Genomic DNA, 23721 nt, shown 5'->3' with positions numbered 1-23721 from the left:
GTAGCGCCATCCCAATTTATGTTAATCCTCAAGACCGAGAATTAGCATTCATCATTAACCTTCCCATAATGGCGCCTGAAAACATCTACCGTTTGAAAGATGTTGTCAACGTTGGCTTCTGGCAAGATTCTGCCTAAGTTTGTGTAAAGACAACATCTCTTGTAGCATACCAAGACGATAAACCTGACCTATATCTGGTACCCAATTTGCTTATGTGCACACTCACTAAAGACATTCACTACTTGTGCCCTAGCAAACCTTTCATTCGTGACAGCGCAAATGGGATCTGTGGCCTCAAGCCCATAATGAGTAATACTCAATGCCCGGTAGTCGTCACACCCCGACGTTTGGTAACTAGTACTCAAGCTGAAATTGTTGGAAACCGTTGGTTGGTTAACACCCCCTTTAGAGAGGCCCTACTAACCTATGATCAACATGACACCTCAGAAAGGGTACTCCTTCCTAGCCAAACCTTCTGGGTAGACGTCCCGGTAAACGCAATCCTACATGTAGGAGACCTGGCCCTGTATCACCTAAACCCTGACCAATATGAGAGCGACGTAGAAATCTCAGAGTTCTTCTCCAAACACACCATCGAGCTAGATACTAAAACACTAACTCGCCTAGAATATGAGGGAACCCAAGTCATTGATCTAACCCCCATAGATAACACTCTTAGAGAGCTGTCGTCTCAACCCCTATGGCCAGTTCAGCCTGTCACCTATGCATGGTCCACTCCGGACACCTTACTAGTTACCTTGGTAGGATTAGGATATCTTTTGACCTTTGGTATAGCTTGGTTCTATTTCAAACGCACTCGAGCCCTCCAGAGCAGGTTAGAAACTTGGTCTAATAAAATGGTCAAATTCGTTAGACAAAAGAGCCCAGAGAGGTGAACCCCCAAGTTTTAGATATGAAGCCGAAGGCCATGTCGAAGAATCAGCTCTCGAGGTTGCGTTTGAACAAGACCTACCCCTAAATAATTAGAATCCCTTCAGCATGCAAACATCAGCTCTGTACGTCAGCTCTGGAAATGTGTTTGAATATGCTTGCTGATCTCACCTTCCTCCACAGCAAAAGTTCTTTTCAGCTCCATGCTCCCTGCCGGACCATAAAACTGAAAAGAAAGGGGGGGAATGTAGTGGAGTATAGACCGGATAATGAGATGAAAAGTCAAATGAAGAAATGAAAAGTTTTGAATTAAAACTTTTTCATTCTGACCAGGACCTTCTGTCTGCGACCGAATTAACATTCCACAAACCGCGGGGGGGGCAAAGACCCTGCAGCCCCCCACACACACGCACGCACATAAGATCTAACATCAAAGACTGGAGCGGGACACTTTCCAGCGACACTTGGCCCCCGGCCCCCTTCCTCTCTTCAGGAACTAAAGATAAGTTTATAATGCTTTCAAGAAACAGGAACCTCGAACAAAAGGGGGGAGTTTATGACAATGGCACCTAAATGTCTCGTCCTTATCTCGAGCCCACTAAACAGACAGCCCCAGATGGTCAAACTGATTGAACTCGGGGTGACCTCCCGTTAACTCATCCGCACCGGACGAACAACATGGATCAACAGCGACCCCAAATGGACACTGGCGAAACTACGGCTCGCTCGAGTTCGCCTAAACAATAACAAAAATAGATACAAATTCTGATTAATTTGCATAAACAATATGTACGAGTGTCATCCTATTGTCTTCAGATGGACATCTATCAACCAATGAAGTGATGTGTATTACTGTTGTCAATCATGAAAGAAATTTCTGTCTGATTAGAAAAACGAATTAATACCTTCTAAAAACAATATCGTATATGGGACGTAAACACAACGTACCCAAGATGAAATCTTATGTAAATGTTTGATATTAATAATCCAGGACGCTCATTGTTGTATATTACTAACATGTATAAGAAATTTCAATACGCGAAATTTCTATCCCTTCTGTGTGAATCTCTGATTCAAACTCCCCCTCTTCTCTCTTTCGGGAGAGTCACGTGAGCCTCGGACTCGACCCAATCGAAGAAGGGACACCTCCCAATAGGGCGTGACCGCGCTGGCTTTGAAAAGAAGAAGTTCAGCTAGGCACATCAGTTCAGAAAAAGAGAGTGTGCAGTTCAGAGAGCAGTTCGCCAGTGCAGTGCAGCTCAGCAGTTCAGCGGTTCAGCTCAGAAGATCGGAAGCTCAACTCAGCTCAACTCGCTCTTTTTCTCTGACTCTTAACTTCGTTTCCGCTCTGAACGCCTGCACGCGTTCTTTGTTTCATCTCTTCAAGCTCCAACCTCTCCAAGCAAGACGCTTTCTCCTCTTCACGCCAACGAACGAAGACTTTTGAAGAAACCTCACTAAGCTCCCAGGAGACGTCTTGAGTTAGCTAGTGTGAGAAAGTCTACGAGTACGTCGAATGATTTGAATACTTTTTCTTTTGTGTTTTGTTTTATCGCCCATCGAAGTGTGATCTCACGAGTGATCAAAGTAGGTGAAACTTATTCGTGGCCAGAATAAGATATCACCCTTTTTGATTAGTTGATAGCGGATATATTAGCGTTATAAGCTGACTAAGGGCACTCCTTCTGGAGAACCGAACAGCGAGGCGACTACTCTGAAGAAGTCACTCCACTCCGGGGAAAAACCAGCCACGCCTGCAATTCTCCAAAAAGGGGAACTCTCGATCGACGCCGCCCCGCCTGAGGCCGAGAGTGCCTGACTCAACCGGGAGGGAATCTCCTTCACAAGCGGGCCTGTCTTTCACGACGCGGGAACGACGAGAAACAGCCCCAGAGCACGGAGGTTAAAACAGCAGGACGCGACGGCTCGTTGAAACGGCAAACGAGTAAGCCAGCTAAACTCTCACATTCTCCAGAAGCTGATGTCTAATTAAGTCCCTTTATAAATTTATACGTAATCTAACCTCAATTAGCAACATTTAATTCACAAGTCACAGTGCCTAGCTTATCTTTAAAGTCGAATCGGTTTCCCCTGCGTTGTAATCTCACGGCATCAAGATTATGCCATGTTAAATATCTTTTTTTATTAATAAAACTGTCATTTGAAATCACAGTGTATACAGTTTGTTCATTAAAATCTCTGAAAATCCTGAAGAACTCACTTAGCTCAGCTATTATTCATTCTCAAACTAATTAGTAACGTTTTAATTGTTTAAGCCAATTATAAACTTTAATTGCTATCATTAGTCAAATAATCAGTAATTATAAGAGTTTGAATAAGGTCAACGCTATAAACACAATATATATTCACATAGGTATCACGGTGTATGATTAAAAACTAATATATACTACAGTTTCTTCATTATACCAGGGAGCGGGTTTTTTCTGTTGTAGCTTTTTACGCTTAAGCGGTGCTACACTATCTAAAGTTGATCGAAGAGTGTTATCCAAGTAGTCCGTTATCTAAGTAGTCCGTTAGTCTGTCGACAGGGTGTGGCGCGTACTCTGTACGACATCCGGGTCATTTGTTTTAACTACACTAGTATCACACCCGGTTTAAAACCCAAGATGATGGCTAGTTTACCATTAAGTATCAAACCGATATCAGATAACGTCTTAATAAATAACCTGTGACTCATTTGGTAATAAACAAGACGTATTGAATGGTCTGCTAGATGGATATTAGCTCACTACCTGTAGCAAAATGTGTGATTGTTTTTTGATACTACATTTTGAAAATGTTTGTTATAAAACTCTTTACCCCTGTCAGTCTAACTTGAGGAACTCTGCCTTCTTCTAATGTTCGCAAATGCCTTTGAGACTTCTATACCTGACTTATTTAACAGTTGAGCCCACGCATATTTGCTGAACACGTCAATACATGTCAACATATATTTATATCCGTCATTTTTCCTAGAATACACACTCATATCAACAAGATCAGCTTGGAATTGAGTGCTAATGCCATATTCTATAACCCGGTTTCTTTTGTAAGTATGTCGTATGGGTTTGTGGAGTGTGTATGCATCCTCTCCTGCTAACCAGTCCGAAACCTGTTGATCAGACAGGCAATCCTCTATTCTCTAAAACACCACATTTCAAACGATTATTACTGCCCAATGAACCAGAATTAGACGGCGTGTAATATACCATTCTCATAAGACTTGATGTGTCGATAGATGACATTATTTTCAACAATGACCCCAGATTTGTTTGCTTGACTGTTTTATTCGCAATGCATCGATGAAATCTAAAAAGTTTGCACACCTACATTTTTCTCAACTAGAAATTCAAATGTCTATGTACATAGACAAAGCACATAACCAATTTGTACCACATTTTCACCCTTAGGCATGAGACAGTAATTCAGTAATAGTCACAAGGGTTGATTCGTCAGAATCTATACATAACTGCGTCAAATGACGCCCATCATGTGATGTTGATATAACAATCAAGAATCAAACGAATACATTTTGTAAAATATTTAACATTGACATCACGCACGCTATTGTGTAAAATCATCCACATTGTCAATACGTTTATACAACAAACGTGTCAATTCGCAGTTCACATGGTTTCAGCACATGCTTTGACTCTGGTGTCCGCAAACTATCCCCATTTTCACCTAAACAGCTCTGCAAGTCTTTGAATCACCTTCCCAACAGTCAACGGCGTCACTGAAACTGTTCAGACATTTGATCAATCAGGCTTTCTCTTAGTTCCTGCAGCTTTTCCACAATGTACAGCTCGCATTGTAATTCACAGACAACTGTTTCAACACATCCTTGAATTTTTAGAAGGGGTAGTTCTATTCCAAAACACTTTAGAAGCCCGGCTATGGCATGTTTTAAGGTGGGTGTGAACAATGTCTTTGTTATATCTTTATAGTATTTTTCTAAAAAGATGATATCAGGCTCAAACAGACACAAATGTCGAAGTTGACTAGGGTGATCCACTTCACAACCAAGACACGTTTCCTTCAGCTTGTTGTTTATGATGTGTTGTAGGATTACACCGACAGTGGACATTATCAGTTTTAGCGCCGTAGAGCTTACTTGCCCATCAATTGGAGCAGATATAGCATTGTCTTCAGGAGCTTCAGCGATTGTCAGTCGTCTAGTCAGTCGTTTCCAAACAATCCACTGGGTCTTGACGAAAAACATTCGGCTACGTCATGTCCACACAACCAAGATCACCACCATATTGACCCAAACTGTTGTCTGATTCCGCGTCGGCGACCGCCATCGATTCACCATAGCTGTAGTTTACAAACCCGCGACCAGTGTCGATCAGCGTATATTCAATGTCCGACACTCGATAATTTTCACACCACAGACCCATGGGTGTCGGGATGGTCTGCTGGAAGAATATCCTGAAACATGATGGCTTGCGCCACAATCATACGATCGATGAGCAGGCAGAATCTGGACCTTTTGTTTGCTAAATACTTCAAGTTGAGGTACTCATTAGGAACTCGAGATAGACCTGGAATATCCGAAAGTGATGAAGTGAATCCAGGACAAGTGGGGTCCTGTTTGCAAACAGGACCCCTGGCACTGAGGTCCCCAGGCTGTTACTAACTGAGTTGCCCAGTCAATGCAAGGCTTATGACACTGCAGCCAGGGAAACCCCAGTACCAGCTGTAAATGAGGGGCACGGATTAAGAAAAGTGATCAGTTCAGTGTGTTGGCCAATTTGCAAAGAGAGTGGTCGTGTCTGTTGTGAAATGACCCCTGGCTAAAGAAACCGCCCATCAATTGTTGAAATTGGTAGAGGATATGCTAGAGAAACCAGTGACAATTTTAAGGCTGTAGCTAAGCCAGCTGCCCCAGAATCTATAAATGCTCCAAGGTGTTTCTCATGGTTCTGTCACCAGGACACTGTCGCATTAAGAAACACCCCAGAGGTAACAGAAGGATTTTGGCCCATCACAGATCTCCTCTCTCCTCAGACTCTCCAGAGAGGTAGGGAGATCTCTTGGTGCTAACTCATCTTTGAGTTGGTCACTCAGCCCCTGCAAAAAGGCTGCTGTTAGTGCTGATGTGTTCCAGCCACTTTCAGCAGCAAGAGTATGGAACTCAATAGCATAATCGGCCACAGATCTCTTTCCCTGACTTAAGCGTAGGAGACGGGGACCAGCTTCACCCCCATAGACAGGGTGATCAAAAACGTTACGCATAGTTGTGAACTCCTTTATGGAGGCACACACAGTAGGACAGTTCTCCCATATGGGAGTGGCCAAGCAAGAGCTCGGTCTGTTAGCAGTGAAATGATAAATGCCACCTTAGACTTCTGTGGGGAAGTGAGGATTGCTGCTCAAAGGCAAGAAAACACTGAAGCAGAAAACCTCTGCAGCAGCCTGGATCCCCATTATATCTTTCCAGTGGTGAGGGGTGGGGCTCTCCCAGTGAAATGGGTGTTGAGTTTGGGGCTGGAGGGGGGCAGGTGCAGCCCTTGTGGCCACAGATTGTTCAGCCTGAAAGACTGCAGTAACACCCTGCAGCTGAGAGTTTGTTGAAGGGTCTGTTCATGTCTATCAATGGCAGCACCCTGACTCAAAGCAGTTTTGAGCTGCTCTATGTCTGGTGACTCTGCTGAGTCCATGGTAATGGCTCAGTCTTGCTATAATGTGGCAGCTCACCCAGGGGTGTATTGGAACAGGGCAAGCCACCAACAGAGCACTAGAGAAAATCGGCCTCAAGTGCAGAGACACAAAAACAACCCCTCTGGATGTTGAGTGTCAGGGGAAAAAACACAAGAGGAAAACCTAAGATATCAGGGGAAAACTGATCAGCTCAAAATTGAGCAAAAGAAAAAGGCAAGAGAGTTTCCCAAAACAAAAAGGGTGGGACAAGACAAAACAAATTAAAGATAGAACACAACTTATTTTATTTCTAATTATTTATTTATACCAAAAATGGTAAAGAAAAGAAAATATTGAATCCCAAGAGAAACCAGAGAAACCCTCAGGAAAAACTCAGAGAGACAGCTCTGGTGGAGAAAATAGAGAGACCCAGGAGAAAACTCAAGATCCTTTACCAAATTACCGGCCAGGCTTGCACAGCACTCTGAAAAGAGAAACCCAAGACTGAGCACTGAGGTGTGTGTTGGCTTCCCTTAAGTAGGAGTAGCCCAGGTGGAACTAATTGCCTCAAATTAAGAGTGTCTCTGTCTCCCTCTAGTGACTGGGGGTGGCTTAGCAGGCAGCCTTGCCCCAGCCCCAGGCAGACCTCTTACATGTGTAGGTGGTTATAGATGCTTGCTTGCATATAAGATAGTTTTTTTTAATGTAAAGTGTGATTATGCAGCTCAGCAACAATATCTAAACAATTTATAGTATTTTAAACCATTGCTATTGTTGTGAAAAATCATTTTATTACTTTGTGTTAGTGGACAAATATCCTTAAATGATTAGTTAAAATTAAGCATTTATAATTGTGTGAAATCTTGTATCTTATATGTACTCATATGAATGATTAACCAGTATCTAGACATGCATTTAAACAAGTTTAGAATCTGCACACTAACTGGCATGTTGACTCAGTATTAGCACCTTTCTAAATTCTTAGACCTCTAACATTGAACAGATCTGCACTTAGGCTCACATAAATTACAACTGTTAGCCAAAAGGGGGAGTTGAACTTTAGGGCATCTCAGTGACCTTAAGTCCATTAGTGACTCCTCTGAATCTTGGTGACAGAAAAGGAGTGTGGGAAACAAAACCTACAGTGTCAGAAGGGCATGATGAGTGTTTTGGGGTAACAGGTGCATGGGAAACCTGCACGCGAGAAACATGAGTACTAACATGTCTTATTATGCATATTAATATATGTTAATCAGCCAGAAACGCCTCACCACCAGGGTATACGTCATTTGGGGTATAAAACTGGAGTCAGATGGGGGGCGAGGTCAGAACTCTGCGTGGAAGGGCACTAGGCTGTGTTTTTTCATGTATTAGTTCTCCTGGATCCAGTATTGTAAATAATACTTTGATTTGCTTTGAACTTCACTCGACTGGTTTTTGCAAAGCTCCCGGAACGAGCACGTGTGTGGGGTGTATTTTGGACCTTTTGGATATGTTTAAATTTTAATTACTTTGAGAACGGTCCAAAATAACATTTTTAATCTTCACTATGTAGTTGATAGGGTGTTACTCAGCGCTTGCTATGGAATCTGTATGTGTTTCGTGTATTTGCTAGGATGTGTGGGGCAGTTATCTCAGGTGTTTGTTATGTGTTTCTTGGCGTTGGCTGTGGTGTCTAGGTGTAGTGCTTAGCAGTTCATATATTATTCTAGGTGGTTGTTAGGGTGTTGGTATGTGGTTGCTGTGGTTTGGCATCATCTCTAATTTACACTAGTTTAAGTCCCTTATCTGTGAATATTTTGTTACAAATGTCTTTTCTGTTCTCCTCTGATTGCAGGACATCGCTGACAAGAACTGGCAGGTTGCACTCTGCCCAGTGACCACTGATGTAAGTGTGAAGACAGGCCACACTTTTGGTATGTGGTGATTGTGACTTCCAGAACTGTGTCCAACAGGATTCTTACTGTTTGCAGTTTCTGAGGCTTTTCCTGGAGAGGCTGGTCCTTACTTTTCTCTCCAGTGAGATGCAGAAATCTAACAGGACTCTGCACCTTTCCCATGAACGTTGGCTCTGTGGACACTTGCAGGTAACTTACACACCTCCACCTTTGTTCAGAGCTACACAGCAGTTGCATTTAACAGCACAATGTGACTGATTTTTATGTACTTCTATTTTACAGAGCATTTACATCAGGCGGCACTTTGTGCTGCAGGTGTGTGGGACAGTGTCTTGCTCATGGTGGATCCTCACCAACGATTTCTATACGTTCACTGATGAGGTCAAATTACACTTCTTTTGTAGTTATGCTAATGTTCCTATATTGTTTTCAGTAATTATTCACAAAAGTTCTTAATTTTTCGCACAGGGCCCCTGTTTCTATGCCTCAGTGCACAGAGTCACCATTGCTGAGGTATGACCTTGTCTTAAAGTATGATAGACATGATAAATGGTGTGAGGTGTCACTTAACAGGAATTTTATGTTGTGTACTTTAGCACATTGATGGCCGGCTGGCTAAAGTGGGCTCCTACAGCTTGACCAAGCACCTCCGCACTTCATCTGAGAATGGTGTGCAGGTAAGTAGGTTCCAGTTGATGCTAACTCATTTCTGCTTGTATCATATACCCTCATAAGCAAGGTCCCAGTTCTGCATTTTAGCCAGAGGTGCTACAGATTGGATATCTGTTGTTCTGCAGGTCACAGAGCCTTTCCAGACCTATCAGGAACTGTACATCTTTGATGATAGCTGGATTGTTACCTATTGCTCTGAGCCAGAAAATGCTCCACCTGAGCCACAGCCTACATGCCCTTCCCCTCCATATGGACAGTCCAGGCCTTCAGCTGAGGTAAATTTAAAATGTCTCTATATAAAGTGTAATTACCTTCAGAATTTCAACAGAGCCTTTCCAGACTTATCAGGAACTGTACATCTTCGATGATAGCTGGATTGTTACCTATTGCTCTGAGCCAGAAAATGCTCCACCTGAGCCACAGCCTACGTGCCCTTCCCCTCCATATGGACAGTCCAGGCCTTCAGCTGAGGTAAATTTAAAATGTCTGTATATAAGGTGTAATTACCTTCAGAATTTCAACATGGCTGTAAGAAACACTGTATATTTGGTTCTGCAGGCTGAGGGTGACTGTGCTGAGGCTTGTGAAGTGCCTGCTTTATTGTGAGTACTTTATACATCCACAGCATTGAGTTGTGTTCTCAGAGTGGAGTACATTTCTCCTTTCTCTCAAAGATTAAAACTCTACTCTATCTCATCTGGGTCATGAGTACATATGGAATGATCTTTGTTTTCACAGTACCTACATGTTGTCTAAGAGTATTACCAACTTCCCTCTTAGACTGGATGCCCTGCGCCATGCTTTTTCTGTAAGTGTTACTCAGAAGATAAGAATTTTTACATGAATTCTCACTGTTTTTAAGTAATAAAGTCTTTCCAGGCTTGACTTATCTGTGACTTCTTTTCTCCCCTTCACTTTGTAGGCCATTATGAGTGACCAGTTTTGCTGCAATCACGTCTCTGTGGCTGGCAGGATGATCCTTGGTGCACTGGCCAGTCTAAATGCCAAGGTAAGAAAGCATGACCTAAAACACATGCATCTTGAATCATTATAAACTGAGGGGTTAATTGAAACATTCTGATCATCTGTCTCCTTCCTTCAGAATCTGACTGTCTTCCAAGTGGCGTTTGACAGCTTACTGGCGGTAGCTCAGTGTCCCTCCAACCGTGAAGCTATCGAAGCAGAGCTGGCGCAGATTGGGGTGAGTTTAGATTATAGTCAAAATCAGAACACAATTTACCAACCTGATTTTACTCTGGATTACACCGGATTATCTTGTTTTCTCAGATTATGCACTACAACCTCATGGATGTGGTGTTTGAATTGGTGCTATTTGGAGTTCTTAGAAGAATGAGGCCTCAGAACTGTCCAGTAAGAGAGACATGCTTCAGTGATGAATATAGCCATACAATCTTAGGAATACCAAATATCATCAATAACAACACTTTTTGCTTATTCAAAATACATTTAAGACTTTACTATGCACAGTGGAAATCAAATAAATCCAGAAACGCTGCCGACTTCTCTGGGCTTCATAAATTGACAGATGTAAAGTGCAAACATGATTTATGTCCTGATGACTCAACTTATCTTAATTTTAGAGTTATAAATATAATTTTCTCTGGGACAAGCTCTCTGGTTGCGGTTTGCATTTCTTTCTTTTTCGCACTGTTCTTGAAAAACACTAAAGTGATGTGTGTTAAAAGACCAGGGCAATGTGGCCAGATTGAAAAGTGCTAGAATCAGCACATACAACATAACATTCCTCTAAAACAACTGAACAAAAATCAAAGATTTGTTTTAAAAAAGTTATGGATTAGCACTATATGGATAACTAAACAGAATTTAGGTTCCTTATATTTATTGCTAATCATTCATTGCACACCTGCACACCTTGTTGGATTCAACACTTTTGCACATTGTAGTATGTAATTCTCAACTGTGTACGTGAGCGTAATTGTCTTTACTGCAAAATGTTCCTATATAACATAACAATGTATTATGTCACTGCTTTAAATATTCATCTATTTGCTTCTAGGTAGACAGCAGTGTTGAGGCCATCATTAGTGAAGAGGCAGTGTCAGAGGACATTAAACGAATGGATGAAATATAAAACATAGTAAAAGGAAATGTTGAAAAGGTGCAGGACTAAAGCCTGAGGTTAAAGCCTGGCACGCCCAAGTCAGACTTTAAAGTTGGAGACAGAGTGTGGAGGCAGAACAGAAGAAAACAGCAGAGGAAGGGTGGCAAGCTGGAAGCCAACCTCATTGGACCTTTTTTGATCACAGACAAACAGGGCAAGAGTGCAGACCTGTTGGGGGAAATGGTGCTGTTTTCCTGAAGGTAAACGTGGATCACCTACAGCTTGCCAAAGACCAGCTGCCACGTATTCCACACAAGCTTGCAGCACCAGCCATGTCCCCTTCAGTGTCGGCAGCACCACCAGCAGCATGGTCTTCTCCAGCACCTCCACCAGCAGCAGTGTCCTCTCCAGCACCTCCACCAGCAGTGTCCTCTTCAGCACCACCACCAGCAGCAGTGTCCTCTTCAGCACCTCCACCAGCAGCAGTGTCCTCTCCAGCAGCTCCACCAGCAGCAGTGTCCTCTCCAGCAGCTCCACCAGCAGCAGTGTCCTCTCCAGCAGCTCCACCAGCAGCAGTGTCCTCTCCAGCAGCTCCACCAGCAGCAGTGTCCTCTCCAGCAGCTCCACCAGCAGCAGTGTCCTCTCCAGCACCACCACAAGCTGTGTGTGTAGGGTCAATTCTTAACATTTAGGTGCGACATTTGACCAAGGCTTTTTCACCATATCGTCACTATTCAATGAAAAAATGTATCTCCAAAATAGCAACTTTACAGGAAAAAAAAAAACTTACATTAAAAGATGTCATTTTGGAGAATTTCTATTGGTCCATTCATGTGTTCAAATGATGTATTAAAATTAAAATGGCCAAAAATTCAGATACACTTTTCATTGGACAGTGCGGATGTGCTTGCCACAAAGTAGCATGTTAACTGGTGCTATTAGCTTAGCTGTATAATGCAATATGAAAGTGCCTGTGTCTATTTTTCCTCCACATATTTATGCAGGTTTCTATTCATCTGTAACTCATCTGTCTATATGTGTTCTTGTGGAGCCATCTGGTGGAACTTCTAACAAGAATCTGCCCTGAAGGTTGCCATTATTTTAGACTCTTTAAATAACAGACATACACAGATGATTAAGTCAGTTTTGTTTTATTGGGGCTTTTAATTTCAAACCCAGATTTTATAAAGAATTATTTATCATTCATTCAAACCTAAATTCCTTATAGATAAGGTATTCCTTTTATAGATGATGTTTAATTCTTTTTTAACTCCCAAAACATTGATTTTTCAGTACATTCTGGCTTCAATTCAAGCATATACCACAACAAATGGAAGGCTTTTTTGCTTCTGGTTTTATGAGGCAGATTGGCTCTTTTTTCTCCGTATACAGGCGCCATGTTGAGCCGCTCAAACTTTCTCATTCATTCTCCAAATGAAATCAGCCTCCTCTACATTTATGTAGCTTTTATGTTACAATATATAGGTTTGAATATTATATTTATACCGCATCTCTGTGTGCAAGGTGCAGACAGCTTCAGTCTATCCATTTCCGAGAAATGAGGTTGAGTCACAAGGTGCTGCATGCACTTCTTCACTTCACACACACACACACAAACTGGGAAAGGATCTCAAGTCAAATTAATAATAACACTAACACAGCGCCTTTACATCTCTCTATTGGAAAATGATGGCTGCACTTCCTTTTATAGCTCACTATGCAATTATACAGTCATTACAGTCAGCAACCCTTCCCCTTGCTCCAAAACCAAATAAGATTCAAGATCCAGTGGTGGTCTCCATGACATCTATAGAACGTGGGAGTAATGACAGATGTCCTCATACGAAGTATGAGAACAAGTGTTTCTTCGTCTCAGCCGTGGACATGCTGGTGCCTGTTGCAGACCAGTCCCCACGCTGGACTCTCCCAGCTCTGAGTCAAAGGCAGACACTTCAAATCATCCCCTTCTTTACTGACTCCTCCTGAGGAAAACAACAAACAGTATGATTAATATTCCTCATATTCTGAATGTTATATATCTTCTTACATTTTGCATACAAATGAAAATAGGTTTATCTTACCTTGTCTGTAATGTTGCCAGTTGTAGGCTACTCCTTCAGCTGGTCTTGGTATTCCAGAGCATCTGAAGCTGAAGATAGAAAAGTAAAGAATCTGAATACTCAACTGTATCAAGATTTACATAGAGAAAATAAACATGGGGAACATGCAGGCAAAGAGTGTTAAAATACTGCAGGATTTGTTACCATATCACACAGTGGCCCTCCCTGCTCTCTGTCTCGGTGTGGAGGCTCCTGTCAAACACACATAGAGAAAAATAGAAGGAGGGCAATGGTTAACACAGGATCACACATACTTAAAATATCTTTCACATCCATACATATAACACTATATATAAAACAGCAGTCAACTACAGAAAAGTGATTACCGGGAATGTACGTACGGGGGGATGTGGTGGAGGTGCTGTGGGGCTAGAAGGCGGTGGATGACATCACGGGAAATGTCTCCTCATTTGATCCCCATTTCAGCAACTGGAACCTAAACACAGTGAGCGACATTCCCTGCAGACAGAGAGGAAGAGTCAAAGGCCAGGCTACTCCTTAAGACGTGCTATATATTACTGCCAATATTTATATCAATAAAACACAATCACATATTCAACCCACCTTGCGTCTCACAGCATGGTCAGGAACAGAGAGAAACGAGGAACTTGGGTTAGAATTAGCATTAACATATATTTTCAAACTCATTACAAATACTAAAGCAGTGGGTGAAGAACGAGAATGAGATTAAAAACAGTTTTACACAGTGAATTCTTTAGTTTCTATCAGTAAAAAACAGTGATGTAAACACAGATTGCAAATGCTTAATTATACAGAGAGAGAGAGAGAGATGATGGTGGAATGTCTGTGGCACCTGTAAAAAAAAAAAAACACATTTTAATAAACATGTAAAATAACAGTTGTGTACAAATAAAATGACTAAAGCAGAATAAGAACAGCTGTCACAGAGTAAACTGTATACTACACAATACACTAATTAAAAAGTAAGTAGAATGAAAGATGCGTTAAAGGATACAGTAAAAATGTGGTTCAGTGGAACCCAGGTGGTGGTCCGAGAGGTCTGGAAGCTAGCTGTGGAACCACTGGAGTCTCAAGGATATGGGTGCTGCTGGACTCAGAAGAACGAAAGCACCCATCCTCGATAGTGACTCCTCTGTACATCTTGGACACTTTAGTTTGCTGGAAAAACACACAGAAAAACAATGAATAAATAAGGTACAAGAAGTCAGAATATCAAGAGTAATTGCTTATTTAGTGAGAGTACATTATCAGGAAACTCTTACAAGAAACTCTGAGCGGGTCACAGAGGTGATGCTCGACTCTGAGCTGAGGTTGGCGGTCAGCACAGAAATCTGGTGTCCAACGCACTGAAAGAGCAGAGGAAGTGTTTTATCACAATTACTCCACAATCATTTTGCCACTGATCACTGTTTGGTGAAAAGTTCCACTATTGAAACTGGTACTAGCTTTACCTTAATGTAGACCACAGCCTTCACAGTGGCAAAGTACATGGGAGGGAGCTGTGAGTCCTGAAAAAGAGATAGACATTCTATTTTCACACTGCACAAATAATAGACAGATTTTCCTCAGGATGAGGAAACCTCACCTGTGCAACCGCATGTGAGGTTGCACACAGTTAATTTTCCACCCAGCTGTTTGATTAGCACAAAGCTAGCACTAGCACACAGACCTGGAAAACAATGCTTTATTTATAAATCTTAAAGCAGATGTAAAGCCATTAAAGAAAGTTTATCAAGTCGTGAGTTATAATCTTTAAACTATAAAAGCATTGACAGACTGATGAATACCGTAAAAATACTTTCCATTCATTTCTATAACATTACCTCTGGAAACAGGTGGTAGAAGTCATTGGTGAGCACCCACCAATGTTCACTTTCCAGGCCTCTATACACAGACTTGTGCTGCATTGTCACCTCCACTTGCTGTGAACATTAAGAGAGAGGTAATGAACAGTAATGACCCATGGAGAAAGAATAATAACTATGGTATTATCACTCTGTTCTTAGATGTCCACTCTTAATACATAAATAAGTACAAACCTTTTCACCATTAGAAAAACTCTGAGAGATGGTTGTGGCCTGCATCCTGTAGACACGCAGAACATACCCACAGCTCTCCTGTTGGACCAGAACAAAGAAAAATGAAAACTTTATGGACAACCAGAACACTTCTGATTAAAAGCTTGAGAAACTAAAGAATAATAATTTTGTCTAAGCAGCAGACAGGCTGTATTTCTCACCTTCAGCGTCAACCGTGGTAAGATCCACAGCCGGCTGGAGGGCCCCTGGGCATCTGGTGCATCGAGATTCTGAATAAGAAAATATATTTGCTGTTAAATATGAAATTCAGAGCAAGTAGTACTATGTTGTCTGAAATCTATGGATGGTTTATGATGTGATTTTACCTCATAGCTGTTGTCAGCCACTGGCAAAGTAACAGCCAGCTCCTGTAGTTCTGTGGTCAGATTAAAACAACAGAATAAACACATTAATCATTACAACAGATGAACTAGCAACATGTAAATAGTAGCATTTCAGCTTCTGTGTAATATATATATATACATAGACAGAGACACACACACACACACACACACAGAGAGAGAGAGAGAGAGAGAGGGAGAGAGAAATACTCTACACCATTGTTTTATGTGGCGTCAGAGCATTTGAACTGATTCAAAGAATCGACACTGGATATCCGGGTATCGACACGTACTCGAATCATAGGCCGTCGTTTGCCATGGAAACAAATAACTAAAATGCTAAAACACATAATGTTTTGCCATTTTGAAGCAATAACACACTAAACAAAATATAACAAATTACTTTAGTCCACAGCCGCATCTACTTGTGAGTTTAGAAGTCCAACAAATCCTCAGAAAATTACATTCAAAAGGTTAGCATTGCCGCTAACTGGTCGATGCACGCCATTACAGCTCCGTAAACACACTAAAGCTATCAAAGGGTTAAACAAGACACTTAAACAAGTCATTTTTTAAGTATTTTGCTAAGTATAATTACTGAGTGAAGTTTTGGGAGAAAAGATACTTACCCTCCAAGTGGTCCGTTTCAGCTGACCGCTTCGACTTGAGCCTCCTGTGAAGAAAAACACAGGCAGTTACAGCTGCAGTGGTGAATCCAGTGAAGTACAGCACTGGACGCAGACTGAGCCCACGAAGAAGAAATGGAAAATCCATCCTAGAAAGCGCAGTGTTAGAGAGTAGAGCAGTGTGCGTCTGTCTCTGAGAAAAGTCGGTGAACGACTGAAATTTGAATAATAACATTAAGTTTTATTACGTACATTCCATGGTACAGACCAAGGTTCTACTGTAGCTTCCTTCAGCCTGGGAGATGAAGTCGTGTTTTAGGTCACTGCCTTGATCCAAATAGATTCAGAAATTAAAGCCTACGTACCTCCAAGAATACAGAATAATTCCAGTAGTATATAGTGATCAGTAGCATCCAATAGTGTGTAGCTAAATCCAGTAATGTCCAGTAGAATCCAACAATGCCCAGTTATCTCAAGTAGTGTTCACTAGTGTCCACTAGTAGTCTGTATGTTCAGCAGGATCTTGTTGTGTCCAGTTATTTGATGTGTCAAACATTGGATAATACGTGATTGTGTTCATTAGTAGACCACAGTGGCTACTTGTGTTGAGTAGCTCTCACAGACGGGAAAAAAGAAAACACAGAGCAGAAACACTCCCTACAAGAATGTTTTAGCTGATAAGAGACATATTCTACACCTTTTCTATAAGTTAAAGGAACGTGATACTTTTACTTTACAATTACAGCTTCAAATTCATTTTAATGCTACACCGAGCTGTAAAATGGAGAACAGAGCCTCTGTTTTTGCTTTTTTTGTGTGTGTTCAGCACTGCAGAGAGTACACTATGTACTCACTCCGTCCCCAGTACAGTGCTGGAAAAAAAATAGGGGCAGACTAAGAAGCCAAAAACCCAGATCATACGTACTGTTTCTTTAACACAGTTCTGGGGTCTTAATGAAATTTTGTTACATGCTCTTGTCAAAATGCAACAAAGATCTAACAACGCAGAACCTCTTGCAAACTGTATAGATTTTCGCTCTTATTTTACCCTGTCCCAATGTATTTATTTATGTTTTGAGTGTGTTGCAGATATGAAATTTGTTAATGTTTATAAAATACAGTCAAGTTGATATTTGAAAAAACACTGGAAATCTGTCAGTTAAATAAAAGTTCAAGACAGTGAACAAATCACAGGTTCCTCTTTTGTCTGCACTTCTACATCTAATGTCTTCTACGTGGTCAAAGAAATAAACACAATTTCACACAACATACAATCCTAACTGACATGTAGTTTGTCTCGCAAAAACTTATGTAATGAATGAAATAAACCTCATTTCCAGAAAAGGTGGTACTTCTTGTAAAACAAATATGTGATTTGTTCATTCTCTCGAGCTGTATTTAACTAATATAACATGATCGTAATGCTAACAAATAAAGAGCACACTGGTAAATGAAAGTCAGACAAGACTTTTTTTAGAGTTTATAAAGGTTTTATTTAATACTTTTACCAGGATATTTTTATTTTTGTTACTGCACATTGGATTATATAAAGAGGATTCATCTACTAACCTAATTAATGAAACTGTTGTTAGAGTTAAACATGTTTTTGAATAATTTATGCATAGTAATATATAACCTAATATGTGCTGTAAATTTGCTTGTGATTGTAATGGACATTTTTATATGTGTCTGTTGAAAGACCCTGTCTGTATGTTTTGTCTGTATATTCAATTCTAACCATCAACGCAACTCAGAAAAAGTGTGTGTCAGGTCAGTTTCGAGGTCAGTGCTTTATCAAAAACAAAACATTTTGTCCTACATCTTGTTTATCAAACTGGGATGTCGCTAAGGAAAATAAGCTTGCAGAAATGTAGAGTGATTATCTTATGCTTATGACGTATAAACTACCTACATAAACTCTCTGTGAAAACATCTTCTTTGTCCACATTAACATAGTACTCTGTGCTATTGTGTGTTGACCACCTTAAGGTTAATAAACTACTTTCTAATTGCAAATGCTTTGTTAGATTTCAATTCTTAACACGTCCTTATTTCCTCCAGCACAGTGATATCAAAAGTGCTTAATTAATATTGATTCATTATCTGTAAGCGCTTATCCAGTTCAGGGTTGTGGTGGGTCCAGAGCCTACCTGGAATCATTGGGTGCAAGGTGGGAATTGAAGATTAAAATGTTATTTTGGACCGTTCTCAAAGTAATTAAAGTGTAAAAATATCCAAAAGGTCCAAAATTCTCTCATCGGGGGACGTGCTCGTTTCGGGAGCTTTGCAAAAACCAGTCGAGTGAAGTTCAAAGCAAATCAAAGTATTTATTTAACAATATTGGATCCAAGAGAACTAATACATGAAAAGAGTCTGATACCCTTCCCAGTCGAGTTCTGACCTCTTCCCCCATCTGACCCCACAGTTATACCCCAGATGACGTATAGCCTGGTGGTGAGGCGTTTCTGGCTGATTAACATATATTAATATGCATAATAAGACATGTTAGTACTCAACTTTCTCGCGTGCAAGTTTCACATGCACCTGTGACCTCAAAACATTCATTCTGCCCAGTCGTGACAATACACCTTCTCTTCCCATGCCTCCCATGTCTACAATAAAATTTAGTGATCTGGCTAATGGACTTCAGGTCGCCCTTCCTGGATCAGGGCCTTGTCGTGGCGGAAGGGCTTGTGTGGTCTCATGACCTCCAGGGCTATGTCGTCAGGAGCTGTTAGCTCCCAGTAGGGTCTCCCATGGCGAACAGGTCTGGAGTGAAGATCCAGACAAACATGATCCAACAGCATTCCTGTAGTGTAGTAAGGTACACCACAAATATATACATATATTGACCTTATTCAAACTCCTCCAACCTCTGATATTTGACTTAATGAAATTAATTAAGATTTATAATTGGCTTAAGCAATTAAAACATTAATAATTAGTTTGAGAATGAATAATAATCATGCTAAATGAGTCCGTCAGGATTTTCAGGAAAATAACGAACAAATCGCAAACACTGTGATTTCAAAGAATGAGAGTTTTATTAATAAAGAGAAATATTTAATTAACATAGCACAACCTTGTAATCTCACGGTGTCCGGCAGGGGGAACTGATTCGAGCTTAAAGGTGAGCTAGGCGCTTCTGACTTGTGACTAAAGTTACTAGCTAAGGTTTAATTAATACAAAATTTATCAAGAAGTCAATTCGGTTTTCAGCTCTGGAAATGCATAAGTTTAGCTTACTTTTTCGTCGATTTTCACCACTCGTTTGGATGCAGAGGCTCTTTGAAGTCCTGGGAGTGGAGGCGTCTCACTTAGTCTCGCGGTTCTTACCGCAGAAGCATCCAGGCTGAGTTAGCGTGGAGGTCTTTCTTCGTTGATTGAGTTATCTCGGGCGTACCCGGAGTGTGATGACGCCGGCGGCAGGATCCTCTCTTCGGCCTTCGGTCCGGAGTGGGAGAGTCCAAAATATGGACGTCTTAGACGAAAGGTTTGCTGGTTGCTGCAGCTCCAGAACTGAAAACCGCTTCAATAAATTCACTTATTCTAAGACTTTATGGTGTCTCGGCAGTGTTTCCTTACTCTGGCCACGAATAAGTTCACCTGCTTCGATCAGTCGTGAGATTAAACTTAGATTGGGTTATAAGACATAAACACGATTAAAAGAAAAGAAGATATTCAAATTACTCGACGTATTAGTAAAACTTCATACTCTTCGCTAATTTCGAGACGTCTCTCGTAAGCTTTTACTGAAGTCTCTGAGGTTTTCCTTTGTTTCGTTGTGGTCGGCGTCCTCTCTTTTCCGCTTTCTTTCGTGGTTCGTTACTTCTGTCGAGCTCTCGAGACTGAATTCTCGTAACTCTGTTGAACTTCGAACTGAACTGCGTTGGGCTGCTCTGTGTTTTCAAGGCTGGCGCGGTCACGCCTTAACGGGAGGAGTCCTCTTTCTGATTGGACACAAATTCAGTCTCACGTGACTCTCGCGAGGGGGAGAGAGTCGAAGGGGGTTTGAATCATTGATTCACACATAAAGAATATGAATTTCGCGTATCGAAATTCTTATACCTGTTATCAACATATAACAATGGGTACACTGGATTATTAATATCAAACATTTACATAAGGTTTCATTTTTAGGTCCCATTTATGACGATACGCTAGAAAGGAATATTAATCCGTTTTCTCTTATTCAGAGGTAGGGTTTCTTTTCATGATAGGAACAATTCACAATATACAACATTTCATTAGGAGATAGGTATTCATCTGAGGGTACAGAAAGTGACATTAATACATCGGTTTATACACAAATAATCAGAGTTTGATTATTTTCCGCTATTGTTTTCCGGCGACTCCGAGCGAGGCGTAGTTTCGCCAGTGTCCATTTGGTGTCGCTGTTGGTCCATGCGTTGGTTAACGAGAGGTTAACCCGAGTTCAATCAGTTTGACCATCTGGGCTGTCTGTTTAGTGGTTCGAGATAAGGATTGAGACATTGAGGTGCCACTTTGTCCCAAGCGGGATTATAACCCTTCCTTGTGTTTGAGGTTCCTGTCTCTTAAAAGCATTATAAAATTGGTTATCTCCTGAAGAGAGGGGGTCGTTGGGGCCATGTGTTGAAAGTGTCCTTCTCAAGTCCTTTGATGTTTTAGCTTATGTGTGTGTGCATGGTTGTAAAGTCCTTCAACCCCGCAGGTACAAACAATCCTCTGGAATGTGGCTTGGTCGCAGAGGAACGGTCCTATTCAGACTGGAAAAGTTTTAATTCAAAACTTTTCATTTCTTCATTTCAATCTGTCCAAATATATCTTAGGTCTATACTCCACTACATTCCTATGAGTACACACATTAAAATTCAGTGTACCCTGCCCGGGAAAGGGTTACCGGGACCTACCCATGGAGCCAGGCTTGGGGGTAGTGTCCGACGGCGAGCGCCTGGTGGCTGGGCAGCCCACGTAACCCGGCCGGGCTGAGCCCGAAATGGCAACGTGGGAGGATCATGTAGGCTCACCACCCGCAAGATCCAGAGTAGGGGTGCGGTGCAATGCCCATCGGGCACAGAGCGGGGGCAAGGGGGCCCCTGGCGTCGTGGAACTTGTCAGCATAACCTCACTGGGGGGGAAAGAGCCAGAGCTGGTGCGTGAGGTTGAGAGATACCAGCTAGATATAGTTGGGCTCACCTCTACACACAGTGTAGGCTCTGGAACCAAACTCCTCGATAGGGGTTGGTCTCTCTCTAACTCAGGAGTTGCACAGGGTGAGAGGCGCCGGGCGGGTGTGGGGATACTCACAAGTCCCCGGCTGGCGCCTGTACAGCTGAAGTTTGTCCCAGTAAACGAGAGGGTCGCCTCAATGCGGCTCCGGCTTGCAGAGAGGAAAACTTTGACTGTTGTGTGTGCGTATGCACCGAACAGCAGCTCAGAGTATTCGGCCTTCTTGGAGGCAGTGACTGGAGTTCTAGAGGGGATTCCATGCACTGACTCTGTTGTTTTGCTGGGGGACTTCAATGCTCACGTTGGCAATGACTGGGAAACCTGGAGAGGAGTGATTGGGAGGAACGGACTACCTGATCTAAACCTGAGTGGTGTGATGTTGTTGGACTTCTGTGCTAGCCATGGTTTGTCCATAACGAACACCATGTTCGAACATAAGATTGCTCATAAGTGTACTTGGTACCAGAGCACTCTGGGCCAAAGGTCAATGATCGACTTTGTGGTTGTGTCTTCTGCCCTGAGGCAGTATGTTTTGGACACTCGGGTAAAGAGAGGGGCTGAGCTGTCAACCGATCACCATCTGGTGGTGAGTTGGATCCGATGGCGGGGAAAGCTGCCGGACAGACCTGGTAAACCCAAACGTATTGTGAGGGTGTGCTGGGAAAAGCTGGCAGATGACTCTGTCCGGATGGATTTCAACTCTCACCTCCGAGAGAACTTCTCACATGTTCCGGAGGAGGTAGGGGGAATGGAGTCTGAATGGACACTGTTCCAGACCTCCATCGTGGAAGCGGCTGCATGTAGCTGTGGTCAAAAGCTTGTCGGTGCCTGTTATGGCGGCAACCCAAGAACCCGTTGGTGGACACCAGGGGTGAGGGAAGCTGTCAAGCGGAAGAAGGAGGCTTTTTGAGATTGGCTAGCTCGGGGAACTTCCGATTCTGCGGATGGGTACCGGCAGGCGAAAAAGGCTGCAGCTGTGGCAGTTGCTGAAGCAAAATCCAGAGCATGGGAGGAGTTTGGAGAGGCCATGGAGAATGACTTCCGGGCGGCCTCAAAGAGGTTCTGGAAAACACTCCGACAGCTCAGGAGGGGGAGGGGGGACACTGTCCAAGCTGTGCTCAGCAAGGATGGTGAAACTCTGAACTCGACTGAGCGTATTGTTGGGCGTTGGAAGGAGCACTTTGAGGAACTCCTTAACCCGAGAGACATGCCTCCTGTACAGGAGGTAGGGCCAGAAGTGTCTGGGGGGTCAGATTCCATTTCCTTGGCTGAAGTCACTGAGGTGGTGAAAAAGCTTCGCAGTGGCAAAGCTCCAGGAGTGGATGAGATTCGCCCAGAGTTACTGAAGGCACTCGATACTGTGGGGCTGTCTTGGGATGACACGCCTATACAATATCGCATGGACCTTGGGAACGGTGCCTTTGGATTGGCAAACCGGGGTGGTGGTTCCTATTTTCAAAAAAGGGGACCGGAGAAAGTGTGCCAATTATCGTGGCATTACACTTCTCAGCCTCCCGGGGAAAGTCTATGCCAAGGTGCTGGAAAGGAGAATCCGTCCGATAGTCGAACCTAGAATATTGGAGGAACAATGCGGATTTCGTCCTGGCCGTGGAACTATGGACCAACTCTTTACTTTTGCACAGATGATTGAGGGGGCGTGGGAATTTGCTACTCCACTCTACACATGCTTTGTGGATTTGGAGAAGGCATATGACCGTGTTCCCCGAGAGATTCTGTGGGAGGTGCTCCAGGAGTATGGGGTGCCAGGGTCGCTCCGGCGAGCCGTACGGTCCTTGTACTCTCAGAGTTTGAGTTGTGTTCGCATCCTTGGTAGTAAGTCAGGCTTGTACAGTGTGGGCATTGGACTCCGTCAGGGCTGTGCCTTATCTCCACTCCTGTTCCTGATATTCATGAACAGGGTGGCGCGGCGTAGCCTGGGGCAGGAGGGCTTCCGTCGAGGATCTCGGGAGGTGGCATCTCTGCTTTTTGCGGACGATGTTGTTCTTCTGGCTTCTTCGCACGGAGGCCTCCAGCGTTCACTTGAGCAGTTTGCAGCTGAGTGTGAAGCGGTCGGTATGCGGATCAGCACCTCCAAGTCTGAGGCCATGGTTATCTCCCGGAAACAGATGGCATGCTCCCTTCAGGTAAGGGGTGACAACCTGCCCCAAGTGAAGGA

The 23721-nt window shown here is 42.6% G+C and overlaps 1 protein-coding gene and 1 long non-coding RNA gene across 6 annotated transcripts; one reads left to right on the top strand and one right to left on the bottom strand.

The window, feature by feature from the left end:
* The first annotated feature begins 8715 nt into the window (after positions 1-8715).
* Positions 8716-9352, top strand: LOC136671448 (uncharacterized). The gene is made up of 4 exons (XR_010795714.1): positions 8716-8813; positions 8901-8945; positions 9029-9109; positions 9230-9352. It is a non-coding gene; the product is annotated as an uncharacterized lncRNA (long non-coding RNA).
* A 2529-nt stretch (positions 9353-11881) lies between these two features.
* On the bottom strand, positions 11882-17022 carry LOC136672030 (uncharacterized). 5 transcript variants are annotated; one of them, XM_066647969.1, is made up of 14 exons: positions 16700-17022; positions 16587-16629; positions 16338-16381; positions 15694-15743; positions 15529-15597; positions 15329-15406; positions 15113-15211; positions 14741-14797; positions 14552-14635; positions 13872-14447; positions 13649-13766; positions 13452-13499; positions 13269-13336; positions 11882-13169 (listed from the first exon to the last, which is right to left on the bottom strand). In XM_066647969.1, coding segments are annotated over exons 2-10 (633 nt in total). In that variant the 5' UTR covers positions 16589-16629; positions 16700-17022; the 3' UTR covers positions 11882-13169; positions 13269-13336; positions 13452-13499; positions 13649-13766; positions 13872-14297. The 5 variants fall into 5 exon arrangements, with proteins under 5 accessions (XP_066504066.1, XP_066504064.1, XP_066504062.1 ...); XM_066647967.1 differs by having other exon boundaries at positions 16587-17021; XM_066647965.1 differs by lacking the exons at positions 16587-16629; positions 16700-17022 and having other exon boundaries at positions 13634-13766; positions 16338-16535.
* Between the last annotated feature and the right edge of the window lie 6699 nt (positions 17023-23721).

The sequence above is a fragment of the Hoplias malabaricus genome, chromosome 16 (genome assembly GCF_029633855.1).
Source record: "Hoplias malabaricus isolate fHopMal1 chromosome 16, fHopMal1.hap1, whole genome shotgun sequence".
NCBI classification, from domain to species: Eukaryota; Metazoa; Chordata; class Actinopteri; order Characiformes; family Erythrinidae; genus Hoplias; species Hoplias malabaricus.
The sequence above is the reverse complement of the archived record's forward strand: the minus strand, read 5'-3'. Positions and strand labels throughout refer to the sequence as shown.

Coding starts and splice junctions, on each gene's coding strand:
- LOC136672030 (XM_066647965.1), bottom strand. CDS start 16,482: ATGGATTTTCCATTTCTTCTTCGTGGGCTCAGTCTGCGTCCAGTGCTG. Junction 15,744..16,337: donor TGAAACGGACCACTTGGAGG/GTAAGTATCTTT, acceptor ATCTGACCACAG/AACTACAGGAGCTGGCTGTT. Junction 15,212..15,328: donor GTTTTTCTAATGGTGAAAAG/GTTTGTACTTAT, acceptor TAATGTTCACAG/CAAGTGGAGGTGACAATGCA.